Source organism: Ambystoma mexicanum, chromosome 2p (genome assembly GCF_040938575.1).
Source record: "Ambystoma mexicanum isolate Mex_15411 chromosome 2p, UKY_AmexF1_1, whole genome shotgun sequence".
Lineage (NCBI taxonomy): Eukaryota > Metazoa > Chordata > Amphibia > Caudata > Ambystomatidae > Ambystoma > Ambystoma mexicanum.
Window position 1 is genome coordinate 15,479,243 of NC_090923.1, and position 19,262 is coordinate 15,498,504.

Genomic DNA, 19,262 nt, shown 5'->3' on the forward strand with positions numbered 1-19,262 from the left:
CAGAGGTTAAGAATAATTCTAAACCTTCCAGCCATCGCCTCTTGTGTTTCAACTTGTAAAGCACTCTGTTCCTTCCTGCAGCTAGGTTCACAGTACCGCACAAATATACAAAATTATATTATTACGCGGCACACTAGAGGAGAATGAGGAGAAATCTCAAGATAAAACCTTCCAGCCAAGTGCATCCCCCGAGTAAATGCCAGACTCTAACAGAGAGCTTTAGTGGCAGCACCCATGGGCTCTGAGGGTATTTATAAACTCCCTATACAAGGGGTGAGAAGACCATTCAATGGTAGAGAAGGCGGCCGCTGACTCTAGGTATGTATGCATGTTCCTCCGGATTGTGATCTCATAGAGTAAGTAAAATATGAACACTGTACATCATGCCTTCTGGCACAAGTTATTGCATCTGGTAAGTATCAATAATTCAACAGTTTGATATTGATTTCTAGTTGTGATGTTCAAAATGTATCTCAGAAAAATGATCTTTCAAGTAAGGAATCTTTGTTGATATTGTTACATATTCTGTTAGTTCATAGAATTCAATACTCGGCTACAGATATGGACTGATTTGTGCTCTCTGATTCCAGGAGGACCTTTATGTTCCTTTAGATAAGCCAGCCACTCCAGACCTGCCTTCCATGCACACCTTTCCTTAACCAGCGCAGGTCTAAATAGAGAAAGCTCTTTTTAGTTTGGACTGTTAGGTGTATAAACTATTGCTATAGAGTACAGATAGGGAGGAATGGCATCTGAGGAGGGACACAGTCTTTAGGTGTTGTTTGGTTATCAGCTCACCCATTGACTGCCCATGGCCATGTTAATCTCTATGGCCATTCCCACCCATTCCTGCCTCTGCCCGCCCAAACATCTCCTCATGGGAATTCTTTGAGCTTGCTTTAATTAATCCTTACCATCAGACCTCGCACTCTAAGAGCCTGCCAGGGTTGTTTCAGAGCAGTCTCCTGTGAGCTAATTACTTAATTGGAGTTGTAAACATGCTGCTGGTGTAATGAAAACAACTTGCCCGGCCTGCCTTCAGCCACTCAATTTATAAGCTGAAGTCCTGTTAAGAAGTCCAAACCAACCTGGGCTGCACAAGCATTGGCTGTATGGAATGGACGTTCGACATGGAAGCTCTGCCTCCATTGTCCACGCCACCATTCTTCGAGCCATTCTTACACCTTGTGTGGGGGGAGGAGTGAGGAATACAAAAACGATGGCTGGGGGCCCTGAGCCCTCTTAACCACTGCTGTGAAAACCTACCTCTATATGTTCATAATGAAAAGGCATTGATCTGGTGCAGTCAGGATTTAAAATGCAAAAGGGAAATTCGAAAAATGATGAACAGGTTTTTGGGGCACAAGCGGTTTGTTATTTAAATCCTAGGAGCACATATCTGACCCCTTCCATAAAGCCTGTCCTCGTCCCCTTTACACATCTCTGTACTGAGTGACAGGAGGCCTGGCCCACAAATTCTAGTCAGGTGAAATGTGTGCACATTGCATTTCATGCAGGCTGCAGTTTGACATTCGCACCACAATGCCAGGAACCTTCCTCCTTTCACGTCTGGTTTGGCTTTCTTTCTGTAGTTATTGTGCTTTTTTCGCAAGGCTACAGGTAGAGCGTTGGGCTTGTCTATCCAGGGCAGACAGACTGGATGCTCCACTCCAAGGGATTCTAATAGAGAGTCAGCTGGACTGTTTCATCTTTCTATGACCTATCATTCTGGACATGCCAAGATACTCCATCTTATATGCTACTATGGTCTAGAGTTTCCCTAATGCTGCAAGAATATGTTATATCGCATGTTGATGTATAGCGCTTCATGCTTGAACCCTCGCGCTGCCAAATGTAATGGTACTGAATTCATCAACCTCAGAAGGATGAAGGGCTGATTTTGTGCTGCCAAGATTTGAACTTGGAAAGCGCAGGCAGGCACATGTCACAGCTGAGCATCATAACCCACTTAGCTATAGACTTAGTGCAGAAAAAAAGAAACATTTATCAGTGTTGCCCCCAAACCCGCTCCTGACCCCTGTCCCTTCCAGTCCATTTTCAATACAAAACATTACATTAATATTATCACATTTATAAGTGTGTACCATGACATGTGTGTCATGCTTCTAAGCACTGTAATAAAAAAGCATAATAATAGGTGTCATATAAATAACAAATGTAATCCCCACAATCAAAGCATTGCCAAAAGCTGTGGGTGTACATGTAAGGAGAAATGTTTAAATGTTAGCATCAATGATTCCAAAAGAAGGCTCAGAATGATGTCATAGTCTTAAATCAGTGTTGTCAGTGTTGATTTAAGAGTGACTGCTGTGATTCTCACCAGACTTCAAACATGCCTCTACAAAAAGCATATCCAAAGCAGTGTGTTTCCACGACATATGTACTAGTCTCATTGGTTTATGCTGTTAGGTGCCGCTTGTGCCACCTATATGCTGAAACTGTTGCATTAGAGTACAGATAGGGACAAATGCATGTGTGGAGGGACACACAGCTTATAGGTGTTCTTTGGTTATGTGCTCACCCATTGACTGCCCATGGCCAAGCGAATCCCTACGGCCATTACCATGCAGTTCCTGCCCCTCTCCGCTTAAAACACCTCCTCTTTGTGCTAGCTTTATTCAAGCATTGTGCCTGCCAGTGTTTTTCCAAAGCAGTCATCTGAGATTTAATGACTTCATTGGGTCTGTAAATGCGCCACTGGAGTAATAGAAATGTCATAGCCAGCCCTGCCTTTAGCCACTCACTCTAAAAGCACTGTGCGTGTCCTTCACAAGTCCTGTTAAAAACGAGGATAGCCAAAGCCAACAGTTTTGTCCTGGGTACAAGTATCAGGCATTTGCCAGGCACAGCTATGAAATGCCCAGGGACTTGCACAATTGTGCACCTGCTACCATCAATGGGCAATCGAAACCACCACAACAGTGCATGCTAAGAGTTTTTCTTATGCCTACCCAAAAAAGATAATAAAAATACAGCTTAAAAAACATAGGTTGGTATAATATCATAACAATGGATTAGTAGTCTCTTAATATTAATGTCCCTCCAGTTTATCATGAAGCTTAAAAGGAGTTGCCCACATTTTCCATTTTCTACGAAAGAGAAGAGCAAATGTACTCTATGTACTAGATCAGGGGTCTGTTTATCTGGCTGTCCAGATGTTTTGGACTACAGCTCCCATGATCTCTCACCATTAGCTGTGCTGGATAGGGTGGATGGGAGTTGCAGTCCAAAACATCTGGAGAGCCAAAGATTGCAGACCCCTGTACTATATGAAAGATGGCTCCTTTAGAAACATGGTATCGAATAAGGACATGTGGCAGATCTCAGGGTGGACTAATAGGGGCTTAAAACATGAGGAGGGGGCTTTATTTTCTATCGAGCATTTGTGTACTTTTTGTGTACAGTAATAATAAAAATAATAATAATTTGGCATTTATATAGCGCTACAAACCCTCGGGTATCTGAGCGCTGCTTATTATTACCCACAGTGTGTGGTGCTCATTTATCGACCTCGGAAGGATGAAAGGCTGAGTTTGGCCCCGCCGGGATTCGAACCTACGTTAGCAGGCTCTGCACGGATGTCAAAGCGAGTGAAGGCATCATGAAGCAAGGACACAGACAACAGATTCAATGTTCAAAAGAAAATGGTTTATTAATTCAAATATCAGGATGGTAGAAGGCCTAACTTGCCCTATGCTAAGGTGGGATTTCCTTACCTGAACGAAACTAAGGAAAGTCTGAGTCACAGAGTTCAACTTAAAAGTCTGTCTTTGTCCTAAACGTATCCTTGCCATCACAAATAAAGCTAAAAAATGTGTAAGAATGTCAATAATAAAATTAATGCTGATCAACACTAAGTTCTGAGCTTCTTCCAGCTCTCAGCTTCCTCTTCAGCTCCCCTTCCCCAAGTTCAAGAAAGTTCCACAAAGGTGTTAATTTACCTTTTCCCACTTCAGGGACACATAGTTCCACACAATTCTCAGGGTTCACTTCCCCAAGTTCAATGCAAAATAGTTCACACAAAAGAGGGGTCTTGAGGGCCATCCTCAAGACAGAATTTGCAGTTCATCAAATCTCAGACTTCCCTTCCCCAAGATTTCATCGAAATCGTAGCAACTTGTACGGATTTCAATCTTTCAAAGTTCAACACAAATCTATGTCTATTGAACTTCCATCTGGCTCACCTCACCAGTTCACTCACGAGGCTGCGTTTTGGTTTATTTCACAATGTCTTTTGGGTCTCGTAGTTTAAGGCTCACTGGTTTAGGCGCAGTTGTCAGACCACACGGTCCACCCATCACAGGTCGCGCAACCAGGAACCCTAGGCTCTTCGGCCCACACAGGTTCTTCTGTATTTGCCCCGTGTACAGAATCACCTTCACTTGGTTTCTCGTTATTGGCCTCTTGGCTCTGGCATGACGTGTTACACACGTCTTGCCAGTCTTTGGCAATCCTGTGTACATTCACACAGTTCACTTTGTGGTGGAATTTCCATGCCCCACCTTTCTATTGCATCCTTTCACACCTGCACTCTTTCCTGTAAGTTATGTTCAAATGAGCGTTTTCCCCTTTTACCTTTCATCGGCTATTAGCTTTGCCCATAAAGTTTTATTTAGTTCTGCATTAAATAATCTTACTTTAGCTCAGTTCCAGGTTTGACTCGATTTGATATTCAATGGATATGATTAGGCTCTATTTCATCGTTTCATTCAATATATGTAATTTGGTATTTAATAAACATGGTTCAGCTTTGCTTCAAAGTTTCAGTTCAATACAGATTAGTCTCAATGTTTCATTCAGTTTGGTATTCAATAAACTCCTGTGGCACTTACTTTCCTATGCGTAGCCCTCTAGGAGCGCCCCAGTGTTGTCTAACGTTCCCCTGTCACACACCGGTCCTTAGCATTCCTTTCCAGAGGGTTCCACTACCTCACTTCTCCCTCTCAGGACAGCGTGCCAACTTCTGCTAGTCCAGCTCGCAGCCCGGATGCCATCCTCCACACGCCAGAGGCTCTGCTACTTCGGCCCGGATCTGGAAAGCACCTCTTCTTCTTTCTTCAATCTCAACACCAGCTGCTCTCTCTCTCTCCAACGTGGAGGCTCCCACACCTATGGCGGCCTAGCAGCCCAGCTTGCCCAGGGTTCCACATGTCTCTGGGACACCAGCGCGCATCCTGGCTTCCTCTCAGGTCCCACCACAGCTGTCTCCACACGACACGGGTCCCCTGCTGGTCTCTGCAGCACAGGCCTCCCTGTTCCTATTTGCTGCTCTGTGGCTTTCCATTTACACACCTGCAACCACTTGACAGGTTGCAGGTGTGGATCTTCAATTGCTCGTGCTTGACCATAAGTAAAGGGACATGCCTGACCTTCAAAGTGCTCTACAGGCATCTTCTTCATCCCAGGACTGGAGTGGTGAAATGAAGGGCTAGTGTTCATCACTCCTAGTCGCCTCTTCTTCGTCCCAGTACTACCAGAGGTAAGAGGTGAGAAAAATAGGAGAGTGATTTTACAGTAGCCTAATAAGGCCGGGGAAGGCCTAGGTTCGTCTTCAATAGGAAAAGGGGGATACCATGTCTCGCCTGCGGGTGCCCCACTCCCACTCCCCAAGGACCCTCCACCCAGGTGATCCTCTCTCGCTTCTCCGCCCCTATGGTCAGGATACAAGAGCAATGGCCTTTGCACGGCCACCTGAGTAGAGGATCCATGGGGGGTACGAGTGAGGATACCCTCAGGTTTCTAACAAATAATAGATTTAGTCTTCCAGGTAGAGTCTGCTTGCCGCTCTAATTCAAACACAAGCTATCGGGCCGAAAGAACTACTGACATGCCAATGCTGAATCATAAATTACTGATCAGGTTGCTATGCTGACACCTGTTTCTCCCAATCTGGGCTGTGCTAAAACAACATTCAACTTACTGATCTAAACGAGTGAATGTATTGCCTGAATCAAAATCTGGCATGGGGGAAACAACATAAGAGGAGAAAAAAGGGGAAAGACCAAAGATAATGATATGGGTGAATATTGTGCTAAACAAATGTTCTCAATTAAACTCAACACTGTTTGTTTGTGCTCTATAACTCTTGAATAGAGCATATCCTCTGTATTGTTGAATCTTTTTTCTAGATATTGTTATTGATACAGATACAAAGAATGTGAAATTCCTAAGTAAAGGCAATAGGGGTGATATCAACATCGTGAAAAGCCTAAGTGAAGGCCGTAGAATTGATACAGGAACACTGTTGAAAACCCAAGTAAAGACAGTGCAATTGATATCAATAGTGTGAAGAAAGGGTGAGTGGTCCATTACTGGAGAAGTATTGTTTCATGGTTACAAAAGAGAGCGCAGAAGCCCTGGCAGGATAGTGAACCAGGAAAACTGTGAGTTCGGGACTCACACCCAAGCAAGAAAGTGATAACACCCTGGCAGGAGAGTAAACCACGGGTGAAAGGAGAAGAGAAGTTAAAAGAGAAGTGAGAAGAGCAGAAGGTGTAAAAAAACATTGGGCCTCATTACGAGTCCGGCGGTAACCGCGGCTGTAAAACCGCCTGGTTACCGCCGGACTCGTATCACCATTCTGCCTCCATGACTCCCGGAAATACCAGGGCATTACGACCCTGGTGTCCCGGGAATTCCGGAGGTGGAATGGTGTAAACCCCCATTCCCATTGAGTCCCATAGGACTCAAAGGGAATGGGGAAGTGGAAACACCGGCACCATCTCGTGATGGTGCTGGTGTTTCCACGTCCGCCTGCAGGCGGGCGGTGTTAAACCCGCCGGGTCAGACCTGGCAGGAAGATCACCTCCCGCCTGCAGCACTCGGGATCAGGTGGTCCGGAATTAACAGTGGCGGTGGGTTTACCGCCACTGTTAATTCCCGACTGCCTGACCCCTAATGAGGCCCATTATGTTTAGAACTTCAACAGAAAGCTATAAGTCTATAGCTCATAGAAATTCCAATGTTCTCCTTATACTTAGTTACGCGTGTAAGGGGCAGTATAGGGATTTGAACACGGGACGGAAAACGCTTTGTTTGTTTAACGTCCTGACACAGACTTTCCTTAGTTCTGTTGAGCCAGGGAAACCCCTCGTAGAGTCAGGGGTAGATGGGATTTCCCCCCAAACTTCCATTATTCGTATCTTTACAGTATATGTTTATAACCACCGCGTCACATGCACTGTGTCCGAGTTGTACTCTTGATCCACTACAGTGCACACTATTTTTGTAAATAGTACAACCAAACATTTAACACGTACCAAACGATCAGGTCTCAACATGTCCATTAATATTTATATTTTTTTAACTACCTTGTGTACCTATAACAAATACCTTGTATATATTTGCCACAATCAGGTACATTGTTGCATTAGAAAAGGTTTAATTGATTTCTGTTAAATGAAAGTAAAGATATTTATGAAGTATTAGATATTTATGCTTTAAATTTCATCCTTTACGAAATATTACAAATGAAATCTTCACAAGTAGTGATATCATGCATGTCTAGCCATTTCATGTTTTGTACAATGTTGTCATTGTTACGTATACAGAAATCACATATGTACCAAGAGAGGGTTCCTATACAAATGTTACCGTAGCTAATGAGTGATCTTATGTCTGACGCCATCAGTGATGTAATCGGTGATGTCATATATGATATCATTAGTGATGTTTTCAGCCACATTTCATTGGTTTTCTTGCATTCATTTTACACCTTAACGTCCCTGCAACTAAAGCTGTTTAGCACGCTCCTGACACTATTGTACGTGGTTACTGGGGGGGGGACGGGTGGGGGGATTTCACCGAGATGTTACTTTTGAGTGAAATGTTGAGAAATATGTATCGCTGTTTGGGGGATGGAAATACCGCATTTTAGCCCGCGGCTGTTAAATGTAAAGAACATCATGACAGTGACAGAAATGACCCTGTCATGATTTGCACCCCCGGTGTGCCGTTTTTAAAAGTAGAAGGGAGTGAGCCACCTTTTAGTGCATTTAAAGCCATTTACCATTTGTGAATTCTTCATGTGCTTTTAAACCCCCGGAAACCCCCCCTGATATACGCAAACTTGCACGGGGGGGGCACCTGAGTGAGCGCATCTTATATCTTTGATAATATCCTGCTCCTCTTCTTGGGTCAAGTGTTGACATGTGCCCTTCCAACTCTCCTGCACAATATGTTCTCTTGTTCTCTGGTGAAGAATCTGATCTGTGATTTATCAATGTCTTGATGCTATTTTGGGGTCTTGGCTGCAGATTCTACTCAGATGCTCCCCTATACATACCAACATTAGGCTTGTCACACATATATATAATGCATAAATACAAATGTACTTTTTCAGTTTGTGCTGATGTTCTACATAACTGAACATTGATGTTTGCATATTTACACATGTTGAAATTGCCACTATGGAAAGGTACTGCTAATTCCATGTTCTTGCCTAACCCCATGTGCTACTGGGACTTATTTACTAATCCTAAAAATAGGACTCAGACATTCCCCTAGAGTTGGTGCCTCAGTGAAAATCTGGAGTTTGCCATTATTTTGGAACACAGCACCATAAGAGAATTGCGAACAGGTGTAAGGGAACATCTGGCCAGGAAGATGATGCTCAAAGGTGCAAGGGTGGTGGTGATGGTGTGGTGGCCAGGGAGCAGGATGTTTCCTCGCGCCAAGCGAGATTGGTCCAAAGCCTGTATCCAAGTGTGTCCATAGGGCAGTCCTGTGGCGGATGAGCCAGTTCCTTCAGCTCAGCAACATCTTGAGGGCTCACTGTGGAGGGGGCATAAGAGGCATCAGAGATGCAGCGGAAGCCTGCGGCTGCCCACACCAGGGCTTCAGGAGCACCCTCAGAATGCGCTACTGTAGAGACACAAGGCAGCCAACGACTGCCTGATGGGGCCGTGGGCTGTCAGCTGGGGGGCTGTTGTAATTCCATCAAAGCAGCTGCTGTAAGTAGCAGGATTTACCCCGGGGCAGGGAATTGCTGTGCTGCTGCAACTCTGTTGGTACTTATCAAAGGCTGTGCCCCTTATGCCCTGGGTCAGCTTTCCCCACTCCATAATTGTTTCCTAATGATTTAAATGGCATCATCTTCACTGGAAGTCTCCGATCCTGATGAGAGCCAGACAGAAAATGCACCTGCTTCATTTTCACTGTTATAAATAAAACTAGTGAGGAGGAGGCAACCAAATAGCGCTCTTGTGTCACATGCTACATTGTCCAAGTGGTTGGGGTAACCGAGTGTGGCAAAGTATCACGGTGAAAGACCCCCACTGCTTGATCTTCATTTTGGATCCATACAGTGAATTCTCCCTGATATTGTTATCCTCATGCCTTTGTGTATTGGGGTTAAATTACATTCCGTACCCGCTGCCACTTACGAGGGGATACGCCCCAGGCAGCTGCGCATTGGACTTTAATGCGCAGGCCGGCGCTCCCACTCTGGGGCGCTCACCCAGAAGGATTCAGGGAGCGCGCTTTGGGAGCGCGCATCCCAGGAGATTTCCCACTTCATCTCCCCAGTGTGTCTATGTATGAAGGTACTTCCATGAATTTGTAATGTTGCAACCCGTGGTTTGTTTTTGTGCTGAGGATGTAGGCTCTTCTGATGTTCTTTACATACCATGCGGCTTAGAAAGGTCCCTCGATGCTGTAAAATCTATTTAGGCTTATTTTGTAAATTGAAATAAATAGATTTATTTATTATTTTTCTGATGTTACAAAGCTCCTGAAGAAGCGGTTCAGTAACTTGAAACACATGAAACCTTTTTTAAAGGCGTCTGTATCAGTTGGTGTCCCAGAGTCTATGGACTACATCTCTCATCAGTGCTCGCCGCCATAATAGCTTGTGAAAGATCATGCGAGTCATGGGCCAAACATCTGGAGAGCCACAGGTGTTGGGCCCCTGTGATCCATTGTATTTTGATGTGATCTCTAAACTGTATCTGTAGGACACTGGACCACAATAGCTCCTCAGGTGACGTCTGATGATGTGGTATTTAATTTCCTTTTCTGCATCAGGGATTTAAGACTGTGAATGGGCGTCAATTGTCAGGTTATATTTTTACACCGCCTTGTACGGTCCTTTGCTCCTGTATTCTCGCTCCGCATGGCCATTTCTATCCTAGAGACATAAGTAAGATCAGCCAAGGTGGCGAAGGGTGGGACAGTCATATCTGGCTAGAAGAAGCATTAAAAGTTCTTCTAGGACAATGGGCCTCATTACGACCCTGGCGGAAAGTGACTGACCGGACCGCAACAGCGTAAATAGCGTTTCCGCCATTGCACGAAGGAGCAAAGTGCGGCCAATCACGACCCATCGGGCACGAGCATTACGCCATGGCGGAATCCGAAAGGCTGCGATGGCGGAAATGACCCCAAAACGGCCCTTACCGCCGCCGTACGCTGCACCAGGTGCAATACCGCCACCCATCTTAGCGGTCACCGTAATGAGCGGTCACCGTAACGAGCGTGCACCGCAAATTACGGCCACCGTAAATATACGGAAACGGAAGTAAAAGCATGTGGCCGGAACGGGAAACAGCACGCCGCACAACTATAAAATCCGAATCCCAACACAACCATAAAAAATCCGACCCTGACACACATCCCAACCCGTTAGCAACCCCAGTTAAAAAAATAAATATGGGAAAGGTAGCCAAGAAAGCGTGTGACCGCAAGCGGCAGGTACACTTCTCCCGAGAGGAACTGACCGTGCTCACCGAGACCCTCCAGGAAAATTCCGCCGTCGTCTTCTCCAGTCAAATGACCAGGACGGCCCTTGCCAACAAGAAGGCCATATGGGCCCTGGTGGCACAGCGCGTAAGTGCGGTGGGGACAACACCCCGCACGCCACAGCAATGTCGCAAGCGGTGGGACGACCTGCGGATCCGCGTACGCAGCATACTTTCTGCGAACAGGAACATCGCCACAGCTACCGGGGGGGGTTCAGAGTCGCCCATCAAGTTGACCCCCTGGGAGGAAATCTGCGCCTCCACCATAGGAATGGAGAGCATAGAGGGAGTCGGAGGGATGGAGAAAGGAGTGCCGACATCCGGAGAATCAGGTAGGTTGGCCAAGAGAAACAATGCGAAATCCACAAACCACGAACATGTGCAGTACCATGTGACCCCATAGTGCAATACATACTTTGCCCTGACAGCGCCCTCTAAAAGTCAGAATGAACAAACAAATCAATCAAGAAGCCATAAACAACCCCTACATGTGCAGCATGCACCCCCTAACTGCAGGCAGCCAAATGAATGCATCCTCAATCCACACGAAAATGAGACCACCTCCAAGGCCCAGTCCCAAATCAGCCTCATGTACCACCCCAATGCATTTGATACGTTGCCATTCCAAATCCGACAGACCCATAACTAACGCTCGCCCCTCTTTACTCCACCACAGGGTCCGATACCAACGACGAGCTGCAGGACACCCCTACCAGCACGCCTGCAAAGAGGGCCAGGACCAACGTCCCAAGAGCCTCCACCTCAGGTGCAAGGATCAAGACACGGCAGCAGCAGGAATCAAGTGGCAGCACACTGGAGGGGACTGCAACAGGCACCCCAGCAGCCAGCAAGTCCACAACCCCAGCACCACAGGTCCCCCCAAAGAACGTATCTGATGGCACTGCCTCTGGTGGTAGCAGCACCATAGGTGACACAGCTGTCATGCCAGCATGCTCCGACACGGAAAACAGTGCTGGCGACGTAGGTACCATCCATGACCTTTCCCAATCCCCCTGCATGTTCCATCCCCTACACCATGACGAAACCACGCAGGGGCACCCTGAAGACGACGACTGGCCAACCCCCACAAGTCCTGTGCCAAGGCAACATGTGTTGAGCAGCCCCCCTGTCACACCACCGCAAATGTCCATGGCCCAGCAGAGGCAACAGTCCCTCGACCTGCTGATCGAGCAACAGCAGGAAGCGTCCACGCTACTCAAGGACCATGCAAATGAATGCGGGGGTTCCAGGGCAGCCATGGAAACATCCACCGAGACACTCAGGGCACAAATAGAGAAAAGTAGTGAGAGCCTCAGGGGAGAAATGGAGAGAAGCACCGAGAGCCTGAGAGCACAAATGGAGAAAAGCACCGAGAGCCTGAGGGGGGAACTGCATGCGACGTCCAAAGACGTTTGTGCTGAACTTGCTGCTGTGCGCCGTGTGCTCTCGGAGCTCTCACAAACCCTCAGAGACATGCATGGACGCGAGCAGGCAGAGACATCATCCGTGGCAAGTTCCGTCCAGGGCAGCCCCCAACGCAGATCTGGCAGGAACCTGCGCTCCACGGGCAGGGGTGCCCCTGATACCCGTAGAGGGGGCTTGCAATAGCGTCTACCCACGGACAGCATGCATATTTGGACACTGGTGTTGGGGGGGGGAGGTAGTAGGGTGGAGGGGGTGTGTTGGGCTTCACTGGGTGGCGGGTCCATAGGGTGTATAAATCAAATCACATTAACAATACAGCACCTCATTATCATCCAATGACATGTGTGGACATTGATATTTGCGTACGAGGCCTTCATAGGCGTACAGTCCACAATGTGCCTGTACTACACACACACAGTGCCACAGGTCCCCTTTCCGTGTAATAGGCACCATGCGTGGTTGCTAGAAGCATGCATCTATGATGCTCTGTCGGATTGCACGTACATCCTGTGCCTCATGGACTCCTTGAGGTGCCTCCACATCCCCACCCTCATCATCATCATCATCTTCAGGTGCATGCAGTACAGCGTCAGGGGGCATGGGCACATTCCTACGTATGCACATGTTGTGCAGCATGACACATGCCATGACCATCTTAGAAACCTTCTCATGGCTGTACATGAGGGCCCCGCCAGACCTGCTGAGGCTGCGGAAACGAGCCTTCAGTAGGCCGAATGCCTGTTCAATGACCACACGGGTACGTGAGTGGGCATGGTTGTAGTCCTCCTCATGCTCGTTCTGTGGGTTCCGGATTGGTGTAAGGAGCCATCTCTTCAGTGGATACCCGGCATCACCTGTATGAGACGAATAAAGGGTGTCAGTGGAATGATAGTGCTAAGTAGCCCCCCCCCCCCCCCTGCAAGGTCATTGACGCATCAAATGGGCCACGATGTCATGCATGGAATGAGACTCACCGAGTAGCCAGGATCTGTGCCCTGCGTGTCGCTCCATGTAGCGTGGTATTCTTGTGTTCCTCAGGACCATAGAATCATGGGTAGATCCTGGAAATCTGGCACAACAATGCGTAAATATCTTGTTGGAGTCACACACCATTTGCACATTGATTGAATGAAATTGTTTCCGGTTGCGGTACTGGACCTCCATGGCATGTGGGACAACCAATTCAACATGGGTGCAGTCGATGGCACCAATGCAACCCGGGATGCCGCCAAGTGCATGGAATCCCACTTTAGCGTTGGTAATCTCCTGGTACGTGCGTGGTAGTGTGATGTGGTCGTCGGCGTGCTTCAGGAGGGCATCGTGCACTTGGAAGAGTGTCCGTGAGAACAGTGGCTGTGAAATGCCATGCAACTGTCCCACTGTGTGCTGGTAGGTGCCTGTGGCCAGGAAGTGGAGTGCAGACACCACCTTCAGTAGGGGTGGGATGGCGGTTGGGCTATCTATCATGCTCACGAGGTCAGCATGTGTCATGTCCACAATGGCGATTATGGTGTCCCGGTCCAAACGGTAGAGGGTGTGGATCTGCTCAGCAGTGAGGTTGAACGGATCGGCTCGGAGGCGTGGGATTGCGGGCCGCCTGCGTGGTGGTAGTGGCAGTGCTTGTGGGCCTTGCTGACCCTGCCTTGCCCTCCTCCTCCTCCTTCTCCTCCGTCTCCCCTGTGCGCCCGGTTGTTGTACCTGTTGTTGTTCGTCGTCTTCTTGTAGTTGTAGCACTTGCAGTGCTATCTGGTACCCCAGGCCCAACATCGCTAGTCCTGCCGGTAGCATTTTGGAGTGGGAGTGGTTGTGGGAGGGGTTTGGGTCTGCAATATATGTGCTGTCGGCCTGTATGGCCTCCACCTGTGCTGATTGAATGAATCTGTGGCAGATGCAATCCCTTCTGGCCGAGCACGTCCCGCACGTAAGGCTGCATTTGGCCGCATGGCATCTTGGGATTTGAATCATGTATCAAATCCCGATGGCAGTGTGATGTACTTTGACTGATCTTCATGCTATGCTCTCATTGTTACACATGCTATGATTGCAGCCGCTTACATACCTGTGAAGAGTCAGTGGTATGTAGGGCTCGATCGATGGCCGACCCTCATGCAGCACAGTAACGTACTTCACCGACGGGCGTGGCGTGCCATTTGTGATTGCAGCCAGTTAGCATCATGACACACAGCCGCACTACATTGATGTAATTGTGAATGCAAGCGTTCACAGAAGCCTTTTCGACGTAATGTTGCAAGTGAGGAATTCGAAGGCCAGCATTTTGGGTTTTGAAGTAGCGGCGAGGATACGCCCACAGGTCTGGCTGGAAATGTAACGTTCTATTGTAGAATGTCCTTGGGACATGGCCCATAACGAGCAGGCAATGAATGATATGAATTGAATGGGATGCGCAACAGCGTAGTGGACGATAAGGCAGGACGTTCCCAAATCCATCTTGCTTCACAACACTACAGATCCGGCCAGGGGCACAGTGGTTTTTGCGGACTGCATTACGCACAGACGCGATGGAAGTTTCACATATTATGTGAGTGAATATTCATGCGTTTTCATTGCGGGATGAGGGAATGATGTGTGGATGCATGGACTGATGATTCCGTTTAGGGTCTGCCATGTACATGGGTTTTTTGATTCACTCCCCTTCCCCTGCGTTATGTGATGCAAGGCTGCCATAGTGGGACATACGTCTATCTGCCCTTGTCGGATCCTCCCTGTCTCGACGCGCCTTCATACACTTGTGTCTAGGCACGTTACTAATCCCATGTCATGGGTTCTATCTTGACGGACGCATGCACAGTAACCGACGTTGACAATGGTGTATTTAGCTCGATTGGTTTCGTTATGATTCGATACTGATTTAGGGGTGTGTATATTCCTTTGGAGTGGGCTAGCATGCATATGGGTGTGGATTTGGTGTGTTGAATGAAGATTGTAATGCATCATGAGTCCCGTAATGCAATCGGTTGATTTGTGTTTCTTTTGGGTGACAGGTATCTCCTGCCCTATTGCAGATGCCATCTCTACGCCACTCCTCCAGATGGTTTTTACTCTCGACTCCTGCAGCTTCGGGTGAATCAGTGGAGCACCATTTCGATCATATGGGACGATCGCCAATGGGCCACATGCCCTTACGCTGTACTGGTGGCTAGGTGCAACATTTCGGCCTTTCAGCTCGACTAGTGCCTGCCTCATGGGACGGACCTGCGGTTCTTGCCGCTTCCATGTTGCCTTTTGGAACGTTGATGTAGGCCCTGTGTGCCATGATGGTACAGGGCGTCACACAAGTGGAAGCCGGTCAATTATTGCAGATGCAGCCCTCGGTGATGATGGTTGTTTTGGTGGTATTTTGCAAATTGCTGTGGGGCCTTTGTCATTTGGATGTGCATTTAAATTGTATTCCGATATTTGTCGTGTTGCGTTGTTCTTTGCAGGTGATGTGGCGATTTTCGCTTTGTGGCGGTATGTATTGCGTGATGATCTGCATTGTGTTCCGGCTTCTGAGTTGAGTTGTGTGGTACAGTACTGGCCGCGTTTGCCTACGTAGCACAGTATGGTCACGGATAGGGGCTGCCATTGTGACTGTTTACATGATGTGCTGTTCAGGGGCGGGGGATTGGCTTTTGGCCGACTGGTGCCTGTCAGCCAGGTCGATTGGTGGAATGATGGGTTGTTCAGAATGTGGCTGGTCACAGGTGACTGTGTTTGCGTGCGTTTGTTGGAGGGGGACTGGGGTCATGTCCATTGGAATAGCTTCTGTATTGATGCCATCTGTGCCCTGCAGCTCCCATCGGCCCCTCTTGGGATGAGCCTGGCTGCTCAGTCACTCTGCCGACTTGTGTGGTACATGCTTCTGCTGATGGTTGGTTTGTTTACTGGCATGAGTACAGGGCTGGTGCAATCCCCCTCAGGATGCTGTTTTGGATGTTGCCTTGCGCTGGTGGCAAGCGATGGGGGACTACTGTTGTTTTGTGTCATGTGTTCTTGATTTTCATTTTGATGTATTGTAGCTTCACATGCCTGTGCTGCGTCAGTACGGCTATGGTGACATGCCGTACATGGATGCCCACTCACGGGGCGCTTTGAGCCCCTGCATGCTTTTCTACGTTGGCATGCATGGGTGAATTGTGGATTTCACTGGTTGCATAGTGTGAGTACATTGCGCCTGCCAGGAGTTGTGCAATGAGGCCAGGGAGTGGAGTACAGGCACTCAGTGGGCCATTTACGGTTGGTTCGCGTTGCCGTATTTCTCGCCATGGCGGAATGGTACTTTACGACGTGCTTGATGGCGTTCAGTACATGTCCGCTAGGGTCAGAATTCGCGTACCGTTGCGCCATGGCGGTGATTCCGGTTTTGCAAGGCGCGCGTGCGCGTACTTGGTGCAGTTAGCGTTGCCGTTCACTGCGGTGTCGCTAATGGCATCGTACTTTACGGTGACGGGTCATGATCGCAACGAGCGGTGTTCGATGGCGGTATTGCATTTCCGCCATCATTTTTCCATTTCCGCAAGGGTCGTAATGAGGCCCAATGACTTGTTTATTTAACTTCTAGAAATATTTCTTATTATTCAAAACATAACTGCCTGCCCCACTCTTGGGGGTGGATGTTAAAATAGCGAATCCCAATTGGCAATTGCTACACGAATCTAGGTTGGTTTATAAATGGTTGTGTCACTAAGCTTCACTGGACCTTTTTACCCAAGTAATGGTAGTTCAGCAGCTGCCTTAACCCTTCCTCTTCATGACTATTCATCGAGTAATAATCCTCGACACACGTTTTCCCACTTAGGTACCTGGTTGCGCAGTTATGGAAAAGGCGAACAAGACGCTGGTGACCGAATTCCTTCTAGTGGGATTCGATGGTGGTCCCGGACTGCGGGTTTCCGTTTTCACTGCTGTTCTTCTCATCTTCGCAGTTGCGCTGTCAGGAAACGTAACCATGATGGTCATGATATGCATCAACCTACGGCTCCACAGTCCCATGTACTTCTTCCTCTGGAACTTATCCCTGATCGAGACTTTGAACATCCTAAATATTGCCCCTCTGATACTAGTGCAGACTTTTTCATTGCACTTTTCAGTATCAAAGAGCGCTTGCTTCATGCAGTCCTTCCTCTTTTATTACCTTGGCACCAATGTTTTTTTCCTTCTCCCCATCATGTCCTATGACCGCTACGTGGCCATATGCAATCCGCTACGCTACACCACCATCATGACCAGTATGCTCTGCATGAAACTAGTCATTGCCTCTTGGATTGGCTCCTTCATTTTAATGCTTTGCCCTTTGATTCTAACAACCAAAATTATTTTCTGTGGTGCAAACATCATAGACCATTTCTTCTGTGATGGTTTGTCCATCTTGAAGCTGGCCTGCACTGACACTTGGCTCCTGCAGGTGTACAATGTTACTGTTTCTCTGTTTCTCCTGCCAAGCTCCTTAGGCTACATGGTTGTGTCGTACACCATTGTCATTTCTAGTGTTCTACGAATCCCATCAACAAGCGGAAGACGCAAGGCCTTCTCCACTTGCAGCTCTCACTTGACCATGGTGGCCATCGTCTATGGTTGCGCCATCGCAGTGGAAGTGAGTCCCATGCTAAAGCCTTCCGCCAGAGCCTATAAAACAGTCAGCGTGGTCACCCCCCTCATCTCACCTCTGATGAACCCTTTTGTTTACACCTTCAGTAACGAAAGAGTCAAGGAAGTCTTAAAGAAACGCATGGAAACTTGTTAACCACATGCCAATATTTTCACTCAAGGGTTTTCTCACTCATTCTAAGACTCACTCACAAGAGGCTTCTTTAAAGAGATCACCTTTTCACTTTACATAATATTTGGTGCAGTTCACCCAACTTGTACTATGTTTGATCATCTTTGGGGCTTTGTCGAGGAACCACCCATTATGTGTGACTGCTGTGTCATAATGGAGAGTAGCAATTACTTAAAAAATATAAAAATGAATTATACTTTAACGGGGGTAACAAAGACATGAAACAAAATAAACCTCTTAGGTTACTTGGGAATAACTATTCAAGTTTAGCATTTGGAGTGATGCTCGTTCTGAAACAGGGATTTCAAGGTTAAAGAGGACCATGTTGTCATTTGTCAGTGAGATAAAGTGTGTTTCAAAGACCTTCCACTTCACCGTTTTGTTTCCGGTCTATGCCATTGCAAAAGTGGACAATATATATCTTTGGATTTCCTATGTATCTTGTGTGACAAATAACTGCCTCTGGTTTAGTAAGCCCAAATGGTGCAGAAATATGAAAATACACTGTTGGCAGAGACAAGGCCAGCATGTAAATACAAACTATCAAGTAAATGAACATTGATTTCAGAAAAAGGAAAAATAAAATTAAATGGAACTGTGTTCGAATGACAAAGCCCAAAAATGGAGGCCTAATTTCCAATACTTGTGACCGATACCTGGAAGTGAAACTTTGCTAACACAGAGAGCTAACATGGGGAAATGTGTGCGTTCAAGAGCACGGAAATAAACATGTACAGATGAAACTCCACTGCATAAGAAAATTCAAAGGCACACATTAAGGAAGCTGGTGGCTACAGATAAACTGTTTTAAAGTAAGCTGCGAGAAGGAAGATGGGATGCAAGACATTGAAGCAAAATATATATTGGCATAAAGAAAAATGCATTTTAAAAGCACAATGTTTTGTCATCAGAGATGATGTTAAAACATATGTTTAAGTCTGGAAAACTTCCCCCAAAATCAGATTCAAAGGCCAAGCTGTGACCTTCCCCCTGCACTTACAGGACATCTGGGAATTCCCTTCCCAGATGTACTCCGAATAGACAGGAAAGGGTCAGAGCTTGTGCCTGACCAAAGTTTTATTGTAATGAACAGATGACCACTCAGTCAAGAAAGACCCAGATAATGGATGTGAACTCTGAATAATAGTCAGTATTAAAATTTAATTCATGGTCACTCCCGAGCAGAATGGCAATGGACATGTTACAGGAGGATACCACATAAGTGAGGGAACAGAGTTATACCCTCTGCTCACGGAAGATAAGGACACACATGAGCATCAATCCTGGGAGCAGAAATGTTA

The 19,262-nt window shown here is 47.2% G+C and overlaps 2 protein-coding genes across 2 annotated transcripts in view; one reads left to right on the top strand and one right to left on the bottom strand.

Annotated features, from left to right (window-relative positions):
• LOC138566143 (zinc finger protein 773-like) overlaps positions 1–19,262 on the bottom strand; it is a 225,801-nt gene that overhangs the window by 17,903 nt on the left and 188,636 nt on the right. The gene's annotated exons all lie outside the window — the stretch shown is intronic.
• Positions 16,999–17,925, top strand: LOC138567679 (olfactory receptor 6X1-like). Its single transcript, XM_069646151.1, has one exon. It carries the CDS (start codon positions 16,999–17,001, stop codon positions 17,923–17,925), a length of 927 nt encoding a protein of 308 aa, XP_069502252.1.